Here is a 16437-nt window from a genome sequence, read left to right on the forward strand (position 1 = left end):
TTAAGCATTGCATTTTTAATTTTAGAATGAATTCGCTAATTTTCTGGGTCATAGCAAAATGAAGGGCATCACTGTCATGTTATGTTGTGTAGTGAACATTTACCAGTTTGGATATGTTACTAGCAACTCTTGTCTCCCATTCTTTTGCTTACAGTGCCAAATCTGGACCACACTCTCCAGGCCCCACGCACAACACCAAATCTCAGCATTACCTGATGTCTCTTCAACCAATACCATTCTTCCATACATGCACTACTGAAGTTTTACTACTCACTTGACACTTTGGCGTTGTAACACTGCCAATTAACATATGTACAAATGAGAAAATACGTTGCTAAAAGACATGAAGGTGCAACATGCAAGGAGTCACCAATGCATTTGGGGCAAAGAAACACCACCGTAGATTGACTGAAAAAGTCACTAACACCCTGTAGTCAATAAAACTAAAGCCATAAACCAGAGTCCACCCCAAATCTGTTTGAGAAGACTAAGTAGTTGCCTAGGGTACTACCATTAGGGAGGGGGCAGCTGACTATTGCCTCCCCTTCCGGTTATTTGGGGAAAATCAGTTGATCGCCTCGGTCTTTAAAAAACATGGCTGAAAGTTAAAAAACGAACAAAAAAAACCTACTATATCGCGACCAGCATTATGTGCGCCATAGTGCTTTTTAGGTCTCGCCTGAGCCAGCGCTTTAGCGCTGCTCTGGCGAGAGTTTTAGTAAGCCGGTTTTGGAAGTGCAAACTAGTGGCTTTTGTCAGGCCTCCAGCTACAGTGCATGTGCGCCGGGCACGTGCACCATTTGTCCTCCTGCTTGATCACTTTCGCGGCCGCTTTGATGTTCTCTGTGAGCCGTGGGGCCACTGAGAACATCAAAGCGGCCGCGAAAGTGCACACCATTTGCCAGCCTGCATGCCTCTCTCCCCTTAGTGCGCGCAACTGCCCTACCCCCTCCCTTATCCCACTTCCTGCTTGTTATTTATTTACCATTGCTTTTTTTTGTCTACCTCAACCTCCCTGCAACACGCAGACAACTCCAGTCCGGGCACCACACTCAGCGACTAATCTGCATTCATTAATTGAAACGAGTTTTCCTGGCTCGGCTCAGCTCAGCGCCCAGCTTTAACTCCATCCCTCACTTGCCCTAGTGCAGTTTCATCTCGCTTTTACAGCCTCTTCCCAAACCAGTCCATGCCTGTCGTTCGGGACAAGAGGAGTATGTAGGAGCACAAACCGTGTTCAGTGAGTAATCTGCATTTTTAATGGAATGCCTGTGTTGCTTCTTTTAAACCTCAACCAATACTTCTGTGTTTCTGCCCCTCCGTCCCCACAAGCCCCCCATCCTCCGTACTTGCTTACTTCACCCACCCACATATTTTTCATTTATTGTTGCTTTTTTTTGTCTCCCACAACCTCCCTGCAACACGCAAACCTCTCCGGTTTGAGTAAACCGAGTCATTTTGGATGCGATCCTCTTTCCAAAGGCTCTGGTCTCTGTGCCACACGCAGGAAGTAATATACATTTTTTATGTATTGCCTGTGTTGCTTCTTTCAAACCCTAACCAACACTTCTGTGTTTCTGCTCCCCTTGCCCACAAGCCCTCCCCACCTTCCATGTTTGTCTAGCAGCAAAAGGGTTAATTACAGACGGAGATCAATCGTATGCAAAGTTCTTAAGTGCAGCCCAAAAGAATGCAGCAGTGCAACCAAACTGCTACGCCATGTTTACGAGTCTGACATGATTGAGTGTCTTTATGATAGCCCTGCAATGTTTCCTAAGTCAAGGCGTAACTAGCACTTCAGTCGTTTTAATTTGCATTCTGGGACTTGCAGCTTTTTTCATAAACCAAAGCTAAATGCCACAGAATGAAAGGAAAAAGCATTCCTGAGGTTGCTATTGACTTAAGTGGAGGACCCGGGAAACTTCCTACAAACATGAAAGATTTTGCCTTCTTGTACCACCCAAAATAATATACTGCATGGCTAAAAACGTAGAAGGTCCCAAACGCGAGACCTATTGCATTGCAAATGCTTGTTTTATTTTAACTTTTAGCGGGGGCGAAGGATTGCAGCAACATGTATTCAGTGTGAGTCCATGTTGGAAAGAAGAAAACCACAAGCATTGGCATAGCCAATAGGTCTCGCCTTTGGGACCTTATAAGTGTTTAGTTATCCAGCACAATATCCTTGGTGCAACATCATCAACTGTGGCATGGCTAAACACGTATAAGGTCCCAAAGGCGAAACCTATTGGCTATGCCAGTGCTGGTTTTCATCATGCCACCTAATTTGTACTTTAACACTATGTTCACGTTTTGTTAATATTATTTGGCAACTTTATTCTCTAGGTACATCATACCATATGGTAATGTGCATTTATATCTAATGTACAATGAGGTGTAAACTGATTTTTTTTTTTTTTTTTTGCTGAAGTAATTTTGCACAATTCATAGAACGTAATTACCGGACATCAGCACTTCAAAGCTGGACATCCTCGACTCGACAACGGCCTCGGTGATAAACTGCACTATGAAGTCAAAATTGAATTTTATGAAAAGGTGGCGCCATTTTAGTCGGCTGGTATGACCTTTTGTGTGCCGCGCGCATCGCTAATGTCACTGGCGGCCGGAGAAGGCATTTTGTTCTCCGCCGAAGCAGTATTTTACTTTGCAGCATCGAAGACCACCTGCCTTCTACATATTCATATGAATTCTCGATGCACTTTACACTCTGACAATTCAATGTAAAACATGAAGATCTGGAAAACTGCGGCTTTCATACATTGTTTGCAAGAAGGCGATGGATTTTGATAAGGATCTGTGGTCCTGGCAGGACGCAGAAGCACTTTTAGGGTTCGGCAGGGAGCTCTCAGGAAAATGGTATTCAAATCTTCATCTGGCATTCAATGATATGTTATCTGCTGCAAGGCATGACAGTCAGCAAGGCAAAAAAAAAGAAACGCCGATAACACAGCAGCCTATTTATTACCTCCCTCATGGTTCAAAGCAATGAAGCATATTTGACAGCTGCAATGAATGTTTCAGGGAAATAGAGGTGAACTTTCGAAACAATAGACAACAAGCAGCGGCAGAGGGGCCATTCAAAGTGTATTAAAAAAAACAAGCAGGAAGTGGGATAAGGGAGGGGGTAGGGCACGTCGCGCGCAATAAGGGGAGAGAGGCACGCAGGCTGGCAAATGGTGTGCACATTTGCGGCCGCTTTGATGTTCTCAGTGGCCGCGCGGCTCACTGAGAACATCAAAGCAGCCATGAAAGTGATCACACAGGCTGCCAAATGGTGCGCGCGCCCGGCGCACATGCACTGTAGTTGGAGGCCTGAAAAGCCACTAGTTTGCACTTCCAAATCCCGCTTACTAAAACTCTTGCCAGAGCAGCGCTAAAGCGCTGGCTCAGGCGAGTCCTAAAAAAAGAGTACCTGCACTGCAGGAGCCTACAATGGAAGGACATTGTACACCATGAGCAGTGCTTGGTCCAGGACCCATCGCAGGACGAAGACTTTAATCCCAGGAGAAAGATGGAGGCAAGGAGTGGCTGATCAATTGTAAGCAAGGAAACAAGAGTGGCGTAGGAGCCACGTGGGAGTCCGCCAATAGTAAGTAAAGTGAGATGCAAGCCACAGGGGAGCCAGCCAATGGTAAGTAAAGGTCAGTAATGGGGAGGCTCTAAGACCCTTAAAGATTATTATTTTTAAATAAAAGATTTTGCAAGCACAGCGCAAGCGTTGTGCAGGCAAAACCATAGCCAATAGGTCTCGCTTTTGGGACCTTATAAGTATTTAGTTAAGCAGCACAATATCCTTGGTGCAACAACATCAACTGTTGCATGACTAAACACTTTTAAGGTCCCAAAGGCAAGACCTATTGGCTATGCCAATACTTGTTGCCAGTTGATATAGGTTCATGTCGTTGCAGAGTTTCCGACTGTTTAACTGTTGCTTTGGACTTCAGCAAAGGAGGAAGCTGTAGGTAGGGTGACCAGATTTTGAGATTAAAAATCGGGACAGACCAGATATAGAAGTAGGACTAAACGATGTCAATGATCATAGTATCTCTGGCCTTTCCCGATGTTGTGTATGTGAAGTCCTGAAGCTAACATAATTTATCCCGTTTCTTTCAGGCAGAGAAGGAGGCCAGAAGTAAATGCTAGAATTCTTTTTTTTACCTCTATCCTTACGGGGTTCATGGTCCGGTTTGTTTCAAGGGCTTCTCGGATTAGATGCCTCTTTGCGCTCAGATTATACAACAGTACCTAAATACCTAGCAGTATCAATTAAAATTAAAAAAAAACGGATAACAGTGCTGGGCGCGTTATTTTGACTTTCCTCAAGCTCTCCACGAGTATAGTGTACCATAGAAGAAGCGTTTCCAAAGCGCCCCCCGCACCTCACGAGTTGCGACAACGTGCGTGGTTTAGCTACTTGTCAGATCATCATCCTGGTGTTCTGCCTTTGGGCAGAGAACGTTTTGATGTAGGGGGCGTGGCTATCGCCGAAGACGCTGCGTGTCTTCCAGTCGTCTCTTGCCATGTCAACAATGCGCGGCAATAGATGTGACGACTTGTCGTAGGTGTGGCCTTGGGCTCGAACCGCCATCTGTTTAGGAGGTGGGGTGGTGGTGGGGGCGTAGTCTTTCATTGGTGCAGTGATTTGGTTGCAAAAGTGGGTGCGGCCTGCTCTGGACCAGTTTCGCCTACTTTCTTGCCTCCATTTCTCGTTGCTCCCGCGGTGCTTTGTGGGTAGATGCTGAGTCCTCCTCTAAAATGGCGACTGACTGTGCGTGGGCCTAATACCCTCAGAATAGTGCACCCCCTCGCTATATACTGCCTTGTAAAGTGTTTCACTTTTCAAATCATTTTATTCGGTCATCGTCCTTATATAGAACTTCTGGAGTCATTGCCTGTTTCGAAGAAGCTGTTCCGTAAATTTAAGTCCGTAAAAGAATCAAACCGATAGCGGAGACCGCACATCGAGGCTGCACGACTTAAGCGACTGCTGGCTTAGTCTCTGTCGGAAGATCCCTGTGCCCACTTCTTTGTTACTTCGCACGCGGTAGCATCAGTGACATTATCAAAACCCCCAGGAGTTAGGCCTTTACCCCATTCCTTGTCTCCGACCCTCCTCGGCTGGACAGGATGTTGTGTGAAAACCGAGACAGGTAAGAGGGAATGGGAAACGTTTAACAGTTGAAACCAAGGAGGTACGTGCAAGAAGTATGATCTAGTTGTTTCTCGGGTAACGTTAGCGGGGTGGGACCCCTGGCTGACCTCCACCAAGAGGCTCATGGGTGGAGTGAAGAAAGATCTGAAAGGTCGATCTGTGTTGTATTTTATTTTAAGAGTTTTATATAGCTCTAGCTTGAACCGTAGGTATCAGCGCTTTACATACATACTGTAAAGAAAAACAGGGAAATTGCATTACAAAGTAGGCAGGCAGTAAGGAAGCAAAACCAGGGATAGAAAAAATGCAGCATGGAAGATAAGGTGGTTAACACAGTCCAGTCACCAACTATCCTTGAATGTCAACAGAGAGGAGTAAACTCGGATATTGAAGTCTAGGTTAGTTGATGTTGGTCAGGAAAGTATTTGTTAAGGAGATTGATTTTCAGGTCCCTTTTGAAAGAGAAGGAGGGGTTGCATCTGAGGGCTCTAGGGAGAGTGTTCCACATCCTGGGAGCGTTGCCAGAGAACGATTGGTATTGTGATTTTCTTTTTCAGTTTCAGAGGAATAAGGGGTGAGTTGGAGCTTCTCAGCGTTCTGGACTGACCTGCTCTTACCAGTTTGTAAATACACCTCTCTTCCATGGGGAGCCAGTTGAGAGCTGGAGTGATGTGATCAAATCTTTTTACTCCGGATAAGAGTCGAGCGGCCATGTTCAACACTGCCTTTAGAGGGGCTAGGTGAGCTTTTGGAGTCCGTTAGGATGGCGTTCCCGTAGTCGATTTTAGAGAGAACTAAGGATTGGACTACTGTCTTGAGGTCATCATAGGGAAGAAAAGGTATCAATTTCTTGGTGTTTTAGAGAGAAAAGAGGACTTTTTGCCGAGTTTTTGATATGGGCCTCCATAGATAAGTTCTTGTCAAGGGTGATGCCTAGGGACTTAACTGAGTCGGATAGGACGATGGGGCAGTTTAGGGTGACCAGATTCTTGAGCCACTCTTGGATTGGACGATGGTTGCTTTTTGGAGAGAATAGGATTAGTTCTGTTTTATCTGGGTTGAGCTTCAAGTGGTTAGCGTTGAACCAAGTTTGGATCTCGGTTAGAGTGGCATTGAGGTGTTGGATGTCGCTGGGAGACTTGATTTTGAAATAGATTTGGGTGTCATCAGCGTAAAGGTGGTAATTCACTCCAGCTTTTTTAAAGACGATTGTGAGAGGCTCCATGTAAAGATTTAAGAGGGCCGGGGAGAGGATCGAGCCTTGCGGGACCCCAAGTGTGACTTTTGTTGGCTTCGAGAGACAGGAGTTGATTTTAATTTGCTGCGAGCGGTGTTGAAGGAAGGAGGTGAACCATTTTAGTACTGTCATTGATGCCGGAGCGCTTCGAAAAGGTCTCCAGGAGCGCTGGATGATTTACTGTGTCGAATGCCGCAGATAGGTCAATAAGGATGAGTAGGCAGGCATCACCTTCATCTAAAGCCTTGTGATTATTGTCATATTGTATGTATTCCGTTTGTTGGACTATGACCAGTACTTGTCAGAATTCATGTAGGATTGGCATGGCAATTTTACACCCAATGTATAGATTTTATAAATTGCACGGGAACACTACTTTCATTGGGCAAAAATCCCCGATTTCGCTTTTGTCCAAATAATTTTACCGACCTCGATATAAAAATACAGTCCAGGTGGCATCCATAGGTGCTACAGAAGTACTCTGTGAAGGGAATGTAAACTTTCCCTGCTTTCGAGTCTGAAAGTTTTCAATTCTAGAAAGGGCATAGAGTGGTAGATTATGCCTTGTTTATTTTTTTGTAGTCTCCGCCGCCAATCACTTTTAACAAAAATAAACGTCTCCATGAAAAAAATCTCATAGATAACAAATTGCAATAGGTCTATGCGGATAAAGACAGCCGTAATACCTCACGTCCCAGTTTCTGCGCGAACAGCCGCAGTGGGTGAAAAACAATTTATTATTGCTTGTTAAAAGTAATGGCATTATAACTAAAGCATCTTATTTAAAATAGTACTACTTAAAATCACATAACCAATAAAAATGTCTAATGTATGCTGCCTGTTATGTTTTTAGAGAAAAATATATATATATATTTTTTTACTTTACACGTTATTGTATTAGGACGATTTGGATTTCTGCATGAATCTACGAAGATTACGTGACTCCTTATTTACCCTAGCTACGCGATTGAAATCGATTGCCGTAAAATGGGTACGGTAAGCAAGGCTCACTTAATGAGGATTCGTGAAGCCGTTGGGCAACTGCCATCGGGTGCATTTTTTGAGCGGCAGCAGTGTTCTCAGCCCTGTGCGAGGTACGTCCATTCTGCAGTGTGACGTAAGCAGTTGATTGCGGGGTAGAGTGGATCGTATTACACCATCACGCGAGGTCCCGTTGCGTGACGGCCATTTTGGCAATTGCTGATTTAACTCCAGCGTCGGGACTGGAGCAACTTTATTAACTAGTGGCTACCGTCAGCGTTAATTTATTAGATTAAAATTCACGAGTCGAGTGCTGGTCAAGACTTGGAACAAGTGAGAATGTCGGGGCGGTTATTTTTTTTTCCAGTTGCACTATATTCGTACCAAGTAGGACTATCCTAGTTCATGTTCTGCATAGACTGGTGCAAGTACAGATTTCTGGGTTGCCAGTACCTATGTTCATGGGAGTGTATTGAATAATCCTTGCACAATATTATTTCAGGAGAGAGCAGTTTAAAAAAATAAATAAAAGTCCTCATTACTCAAGGCATTGCATGGAACACGGAGATCAAGAGGTTGAGACAGTCATGGCTCAGCAGAGTTTTTCTATGAGCCCCCCACATGCATTTTGGGCAGCAGGACCACAGCTGGCAATGAAATGGATAGAATGGAAGGATTATTTTGTAAATTACATCAAGGCTGTGGATGAGGCTGGTAAGAGGAAGGCATATAAATTAAACAACTTTTATTACATTCTCTGGCACCTGTGGGGTTAAAGACATATTCTTGCATGCCCAAGATGACCGCTAGTGAAGAAGTAAATGTTTTTGAAGCATTATTGAAAGACCTAGAAAAATACTTTGCACCGAAAGTTTGCATTGATGGTGTAAGGTACAAATTCTTTTAAAGAAAATGGAACAAAGGAGAACTTGTGGATCAGTACATTGATCTTAAAATATTAGCTGTTGGCAAATTCGGTGGTTTGCACGATGACTTTATTGTGCGATCAATAAGTCATGCACAGTATTAATTCGACGATCCAAGGGCGTTTATCGATCAATGGGGATGCACTATTGGAAGATGTATTATCCATTGTAAGAAAGGCGGAAATGTCATGGAGCTGTGCCACTGAACTTGGAGTCTGACAGGGATACAGGGGGAGTTTTCAAAGTACAAAGCATGGGCAGAGTTCAAAATCAATAGGCCTGTGGTCCGTCAACTGCAGAGAAGCACCTGGAAGGAGAAGAAACCTGAGGAAAGGTGTTATCGTTGTGACAGCAAAGAAAATTTGGTGTAAAGCAAATATTGTCCTGCGGCCTTAAAGAAATGCAGTATTTGTGGATTAATTGGACACTTAAACGTTTGTAGGAGAAGGAAAGGCAATGTTAAATGTGTGTGGGATGAGGTAGAAAATGAGAATTTTAACTGGAAATTTATTAAGAGCTTGCAAGGGAATTTTGTGCTAAATGTCTGATAGCTCTGTGAAAGGGAAGCCTGTGTGTGACATATCTATAGGGGGTGTATCTGCTAAGATGTTTGCGGACTCAGGGTCACCTTATACTATAAGTGAAGAAAATTGGACAGCAATTGTTTTCTACCATCGCACACCCACATACACAACCTGCCTCCACCGCTAATCTCATTGACATTCCCCGGAAATCTGACTTCTTACCTAGAATTTCTCTCCCTCCTCACTTGGACAGTAGACCCTCTACTCCTCCTTTGAACCCCTTGAATGGGAGCATTACTAATCCGGCTCCCTGCGTCCAACATCCCCCCTCTTCTAACCCCACTGACTCTGTCCAATCCCCGACCCCTGTTCACTCTCCCTCCAAAGACCCAAGTCATTCTCGGCCCCTGCCTAAAACCTTAAACTTTTTCAGCTCAATAGCACAGCAACTGAATAGAATGGAGCTGAAAATTAACTCCCTTGCTGCTGATTTCCTATACTTGCAACAAGATCTTCTCAACAGGACCAAGGCGCCGTGCTCCCTCTCCCCGGGTAGATTTCCTCCCACCCCACTTAATACCGCTCACTTGGCCCCTCAGTGCACCCCTCGTCCCTCCAGTCCGTCAGCGAGTCAGGCACTGCGACCCAACCGGGATCGCCAACCCTTTTCGATACCGCAACCTGATGAGATCAACGAGACTTACCTCACTTTGAGCCAGATGTCAGCCCCTTTCCCCATCCCTGTTATTATCGGCACTAACAGAATCCCTAAAAATGTCCACTCGCCTAGACCTCGTGCTCAATACTCCTCTATCCACCTTACTCCCCCATCGAGGCTCTCCGTCCTCTCTCTTGCATGCTCCTCAACTGCAGATCAGCAGTACAACATGCTTCAGACATTGCTGAAGCTCTACTCGCTGAAGAAATTGACATCGCTTTCCGCACTGAATCCTGGCTCAATGTCCACTCCACACCCATTCTTGACATTCTCACCCTTCCAGGGTACACAATCTTCAGACAAGACAGACCGATCAAAACGGGGGGAGGACTAGCCATCATCCACAAGGCAGGAATACAGATTACCAAACTTAAACCTGCAGAATACCTATTGTTTGAATACCTGGGTGTCGAACTCAATGCCAAGGGCACCTCACCCATCAAATTCCACACCATCTACCATCCTCCTGGAGAGCGTACCCTTTTCCCAGAAGAACTAACAGACCTAATATCGCGGTTTTCCAAGACAGGCACTAAAGACGTGTTCCTGGGTGACCTCAATATCCACTGGAACGACCCAGAAGACTCCACTGCCCAGAACCTATCCAACCTACTTGGAATATATAACCTCAAACAACTCTGCAATAAACCAACTCGCATCAAAGGTGCAACACTGGATGCGATCATTACCAACAATGATCTGGTCTCTCTGACAGCGATTTCTCACATTGACTGGTCCGACCACCACCTCATTCTGTTCAAGATTGATGCACTTGTATTCCACCAACCTATTTGTGATGACAAACCTAAACACTGGACCAGAAATATCAAAGCAATCCCTTTATCCGAACTCTAATCCAAGATTCATGCCCATCTTCAACTCCAACCCTCATTATCGACGGCCGATGACCTCACTACACACTTTAACTAAAAAATGACAGAGGTTCTAGACCAAGTAGCTCCACTCAAACAATTGAGGCGAACCAAAACTAAACTCTGGTTTAACGTGGATCTGAATGAGGAAAGGCGTTAACTCAGACAAACGGAAAGGTCTTGGAGACTAAACCTCTCGACCTTACACCTAGAGCAACTTAGATCTGCTCGGCAAGCATACAAAAAACACATTTTCAGTGAAAAGGCGTCTTTCTTCCGCAGCCAACTAGATCTGGCAAAAAACAGACCGAGAAAACTCTTCAACATTGTCAAAAGCCAAACTAACTACACTCCCTCTCAAGAAATCAAAGCCACCAATGAGCGTTGTGAAGAAATTGCCACCTTCACTAATAAAGTCTCAAATTGATCAATCCTTCATCCAAACCTCTAACCCTCCTTCCCTCTTAACCTGCCCCACTCTAACCACCCCATATCATTCAGAAAGAGTTCTTACCAAGGACAATGAGGTCTGCCTCCAGCTGAAAAACAATGCACATTGGTCCGATTTTGAGCTAATGTCGGATAATGAGGTTTTCAGTATAATTTCTAACCTAAAACCTCCCTCCCACACTATGGACCCCATCCCATCCACAATCATAAAATAACTTAACCATACCGTTTCCCCTTTCTGGACAAAAATCATCAACGCCTCGCTCACCTCAGGCTGTGTCCCAGACTCCCTTCAACTTGGACAAATCACACCCATTCTCAAAAAAACGGGCCGACCCTAATGATCTCAACAACCTCAGACCTATCTCCAACCTCCCATTCCTTGCAAAAACATTGGAGAAATGCGTTCTCCACCAACTCAACAAACACATTGATGAGTTCAACCTCCTTGACACCTTTCAATCAGGATTCAGGAAAGGCTAGCACGGAAACAGCTATGCTCAACGTCTCTGATGATATTCACAAGGCTTTAGATGAAGGTGATGCCTGCCTACTCATCCTTATTGACCTATCTGCAGCATTCAACACAGTAAATCATCCAGCGCTTCTGGAGACCATGTCGAAGCGCTCCGGCATCAATGGCCCAGTACTAAAATGGTTCACCTCCTTCCTTCAACACCGCTCGCAACAAATTAAAATTAACTCTCGTCTCTCGAAGCCAACAAAAGTCACACTTGGGGTCCTGCAAGGCTCGATCCTCTCCCCGGACCTCTTCAATCTTTTCATGGAGCCCCTCACAATCATCTTGAAAAAAACTGGAGTGAATTACCACCTTTACGCTGATGACACCCAAATCTATTTCAAAATCAAGTCTCCCAGCGACATCCAACACCTCAATGCCACTCTAACCGAGATCCAAGCTTGGTTCAACGCTAACCACTTGAAGCTCAACCCAGATAAAACGGAACTAATCCTATTCTCTCCAAAAAGCAACCATCGTCCAATCCAAGAGTGGCTCAAGAATCTGGTCACCCTAAACTGCCCCATCGTCCTATCCGACTCAGTTAAGTTCTTGTCAAGGGTGATGCCTAGGGACTTATCTATGGAGGCCCACATCAAAAACTCGGCAAAAAGTCCTCTTTTCTCTCTAAAACACCAAGAAATTGATACCTTTTCTTCCCTATGATGACCTCAAGACAGTAGTCCAATCCTTAGTTCTCTCTAAAATCGACTACGGGAACGCCATCCTAACGGACTCCAAAAGCTCACCTAGCCCCTCTAAAGGCAGTGTTGAACATGGCCGCTCGACTCGTATCTGGAGTAAAAAGATTTGATCACATCACTCCAGCTCTCAACTCCCTGAACTGGCTTCCCATGGAAGGGAGATGTATTTACAAACTGGCCTGCATCACACACAAAACCCTTCACTCTCCGGCCCCTAACTACCTGAACAACAAACTGGTAAGAGCAGGTCAATCCAGATCGCTGAGAAGCTCCAACTCACTCTTAAACTGAAGAAGAAAACCACACAATACCGATCGTTTTCTGGCAACGCTCCCAGGATGTGGAATGCTCTCCCTAGAGTCCTCGGATGCAACCCCTCCTTCTCCTGTTTCAAAAGGGACCTGAAAATCCATCTCCTTAGCAAATACTTTCCTGACCAACGTCAACTAACCTAGACTTTAATATCCGAGTTTACTCCTCTCTCTTGACATTCAAGGATAGTTGGCGACCGGACTGTGTTAACCACCTTATCTTCCATGCTGTATTTTTTTTTTTTTTATCCCTGGTTTTGCTTCCTTACTGCCTGCCTACTATGTAATGCAATTTCCGTCTGTTTTTCTTTACAGTATGTATGTAAAGTGCTCTGATACCTACGGGTCAAGCTAGCACTATATAAAACTTTTCAAACTAAATAAAGATGGTAACCCTGTGAGTTTCACTGGTGAGAAAATCAATATGCTATGTTTCAGGTGGTTGACTTTGTTATTCAAAGGGAGTTCAGCAAGAGGAAAGCTTTACGCGGCTAAAATAGCTCTATCAGTACTAGGTTGGATGGATCAGAAGAATTTGCACATTATTCTAGACCCTAATAGCGAGGAGAAGGTACCTATTGTGGATGATACTCGTAGACTGGAAGATGTTATGACTGCAAATTTTCTTAAGGTTTTTGGAAAGAAATTGGGAGCTCTTAATGGGTACGCGCATACTATTGTACTCAAAAAGGATGCAGAACCTAAAGTGCACAAAGTAAGAGCAATTCCTATGTTAATAAGAGATGAAGTGGCAAAAGAGTTAGGATTGATTGAAAAGGATGTCATTGAAGAGGTGGAAAGTTCTGAATGGATTTCTCTGGTGTTGGTAGCACGCAAGAGCAATGAAAACATTTGTTTATGCATAGACTTGCGCCACCTGAATAACAATATCGTCATCGAAAGGTTCCCGTTGCCTAAGATCAATGAGATGGTGTTGTCTCTTAAGGGAGCAACTTGGTTCTCCACCATTGATCTTTCAGCGGCATACCACCAAGTGATAAGCCTGAATCAAGGAAACGTACAGCTTTTATAATGCCGTATCGTTGTTACCAATTTAAACGCATGCCTTTCGGCCTTCCATCGGCGGCTGCTGTGCTTCAGCGTTTGATACATAGACTGTTTGGGAAAATGAGTGGGCTAAGTTTTTTTCAGGACGACATTTTAGTCTCTGCCAGGTGCAAGGAAGAACATTATGGCAAGTTGAAGAAAGTTTTGGATGTGTTGGATTGACTGTGAAGCTTAGTAAGTGCAAGTTTGCACAGAGGAGCGTGTCTTGTTTGGGACATGTAATAAGTGAAGTAGGTCTACAACCCGAACCATCATTGGTTAATTCTATTGTGGGTTCTCCTGCTCCAACTAGTAAAGATGAAGTAAGGTCATTTTTGGGTATGGTTGAGTACTGTGCAAAGTTCATCCCAAATTTTGCTAGTAAAATATATAGCATATGTTCATTATTGAGAGGGAATACAAAATTTGAGTGGACTGCTGAGTGTGCGACAGACTTTTGTCGAGTCAAATCAGATTTAGAAAAGGTGGGTGCGTTGAGTAGTTTTAGGTTTAAGGTATTTTATTGGTGCAACACATAGAGACAAACAATACAAATCGTAGAAGGTGTCAGGTCACCGCGGCGAGGGCCATATACTGGGCAGGAGGCCCCTCAAAGAACATGCCAACAAAACATTCGTCCGCTATGACACTCTAAGATGAGCAGTGTTGCAAAATTCGTAAAAAGCCCCCCCCACCACCCTCCCCTTACCCCAGCCCACCCCTCGTCCAGTGCATAGGTCTGATCATCCCCCGCCACCCCCCTATGAAGGATCCCTGCCACGTGTCCATTCAGGAGGCCGATTCCTCTAGCGTCGTAAGCCGCAAGAGGCGATATCTCGGGCAGGTCAGTTCCATAAATTCAGTAACCAGCAGGGACTGAAACGGCTGCCAGAGATCATTGAACTGCTCTATATCCCCTGCCACTGTAAGCGACAGTGTCTCCATCCCCAGCACATGCCACAATCTATGAAGCCAGCCCGTGACAGTGGGGAGTGTCGTGGAGCGCCAGTGTGCGAGAATGTTCTGCATCGCCGATCCCAGCGCAATAGCTATCTGCCTACCCCTGCGAGATCTTAAGGGATACATCAACCCGTTCGGGAGGCATAGTAATATGTATGCTGGGAGGCGTGGCAGTTCCGTGTCAAAATGGGAGTCTATATCGTCTAGCACCTCTTTCCAGTAAGAGTCGAGGAGCGGACAGTCCCACAGGATGTGTCAGCGTGCCCACCCGCCCGCATCCCCTCCAGCAGGCGTTATCTTTGCTGTGGTCCATGTTGTGTACACGCTCCGGGGAGTAGTACCAGTATGTCGATATTTTGGTCAATGTTTCAGTGAGTCCCATATGGTATGCCGAGTGCCTGGCCCTATATGCCATCTGCTCCCATTCTTTGTGACTCAGTGACCTGCCCAATTCTCTCTTCCAGCGCTCCCTTCCTGGATTATGGAAGTGTGAGGAGGGTGGTTGTAAAAGCTTATAAAGGTCAGTTATCAGCTTCGCGTTGGACGTGCGAGTTAAAAGCCAGCGTTCATAAGGGAGGGATCTCCTATCGGCCGTCTCCTGCACCTGTGGGTGCAACGCCCAATGGCGAACCTGTAGGTAACGCAACCTCTCAGTCTCCGGGAGCGCGTATTCCTGTCGGAAGCGCAGGAAGGGGGCGACCCCCTCCGGGTCGTACATATGCATACATGCCAACACTCCCGATTCAGGCGTGAGACTACCGATTTTTGAAGGCAAGCCTCCCGATTCCTGCAAGCAAAAACCCGATTCCTCGGGGTTTCAGCTGACAGGGCTTGGTATTGTGTAACTACTAATTCTTCCAGCAATATTCAGAATGGCGATGCAGGGGCTCTAGAAGGGGTGAAAACCAACAAAGCCCCATTAACAACCGAATGGTCTTTTAAACACCTGTGAAGTACTGGTGGGGGGGGCTGTGTCTGTGCCCGGAAGCTGTTTCAGCCGGGGCTGATGGGGGAGGGAGGGGGGTGTATGCACTGACCGCAACCTGCCAGGCCAGTGCACGACTCTTGCATCCCCCCTCTTTCTCTGCCTGCCATTGCGCTCCATGCTTCTGAAAGGTGATAAAAAAAACACGTGAATTTGCTTTTAAATGTCCGATCCTGCAGCAGCCACTTCCAAAGTCCATACATGACAGAATCCCGATTGAAGGCCCCATTCTCCCGATTTATTTATTTATTTTTATTTAAATCTCCCACTTTGCTCTTCTGAAATGTTGGCATGTATGCATATGGTACAGGGCCCAACACCCCGCCGCACGCCAGTGAGCGAAGGCCCCCCTCTCCAGTCCCGGGGTAAAGTCAGGGTTATCAATCAGAGGCGTGAGTGGCGAAGGGAATGTTGTCAGGCCGTGCGTGGCGTTGGTGGCATCCCAGACCCGCAGGGGTACCCTCGTGACGAAGGCGTATAGATTCGCAGGGCGGTGAGCCCTACGTAGGAAAGGCACCTCCTGCAGGGGCCTGCCCGCAACCGCCTGGTCCTGAAAGAGCCAGTGCTTGTCGGATTCCCACCTGCTCCACTCCACCAGGTAGCGCAGGTGCGCCGCTTGAAAGTACTTGCGGAGACCTGGAATCCCCAGTCCCCCGGCCTCAGCATAGAGTGCCCTCTTCATCCTGGGCTTCTTGCCCCGCCATATGAAATGCGCCAGGTCCGACTGCGTCTGCTGGATCCAGCCAACAGGCAGCGGCAGCGCCCTAAACAGATACAGAATCTGGGGTAAGACAGTCATTTTAACGGCAGCTATTCTGCCCAGCCACGAAAGGGCGTTGCTGTCCCACCGGCCTATCTCCTCCCGAATCTTCCTGCTCAAGGCGGCATAATTAGCCGCCACCATAGCCGGTAGGGTGGGAGCTAGCTAGATCCCTAAATAAGGCACCAGATCTGTCGACCAGAGCATCTGGAAAGGGCCTTGTAAGTAGGTCCTGGTAGCTGGCGTGAGAGACGCATCCAAGGCCTCCG

General features: G+C 46.0%; 1 protein-coding gene across 5 annotated transcripts in view; it reads left to right on the forward strand.

The window, feature by feature from the left end:
- The window catches only part of LOC146870713 (apoptotic chromatin condensation inducer in the nucleus-like), an 851523-nt gene that overhangs the window by 35458 nt on the left and 799628 nt on the right, over positions 1–16437 (forward strand). Inside the window, exon 1 of one of the 5 annotated variants that reach the window (XM_085646197.1) lies at positions 4740–5171. The exons of 3 other annotated variants lie outside the window; for them this stretch is intronic. In XM_085646197.1, the coding sequence (XP_085502323.1) occupies positions 5149–5171 (23 nt within the window). In that variant the 5' untranslated portion in view covers positions 4740–5148. Of the gene's footprint in view, positions 1–4739; positions 5172–16437 lie in introns of those variants that run through there. One more of the 5 variants, XM_085646195.1, reaches the window with a different exon arrangement.

This window comes from Triturus cristatus, chromosome 1_1, assembly GCF_964204655.1.
Source record: "Triturus cristatus chromosome 1_1, aTriCri1.1, whole genome shotgun sequence".
NCBI lineage: Eukaryota > Metazoa > Chordata > Amphibia > Caudata > Salamandridae > Triturus > Triturus cristatus.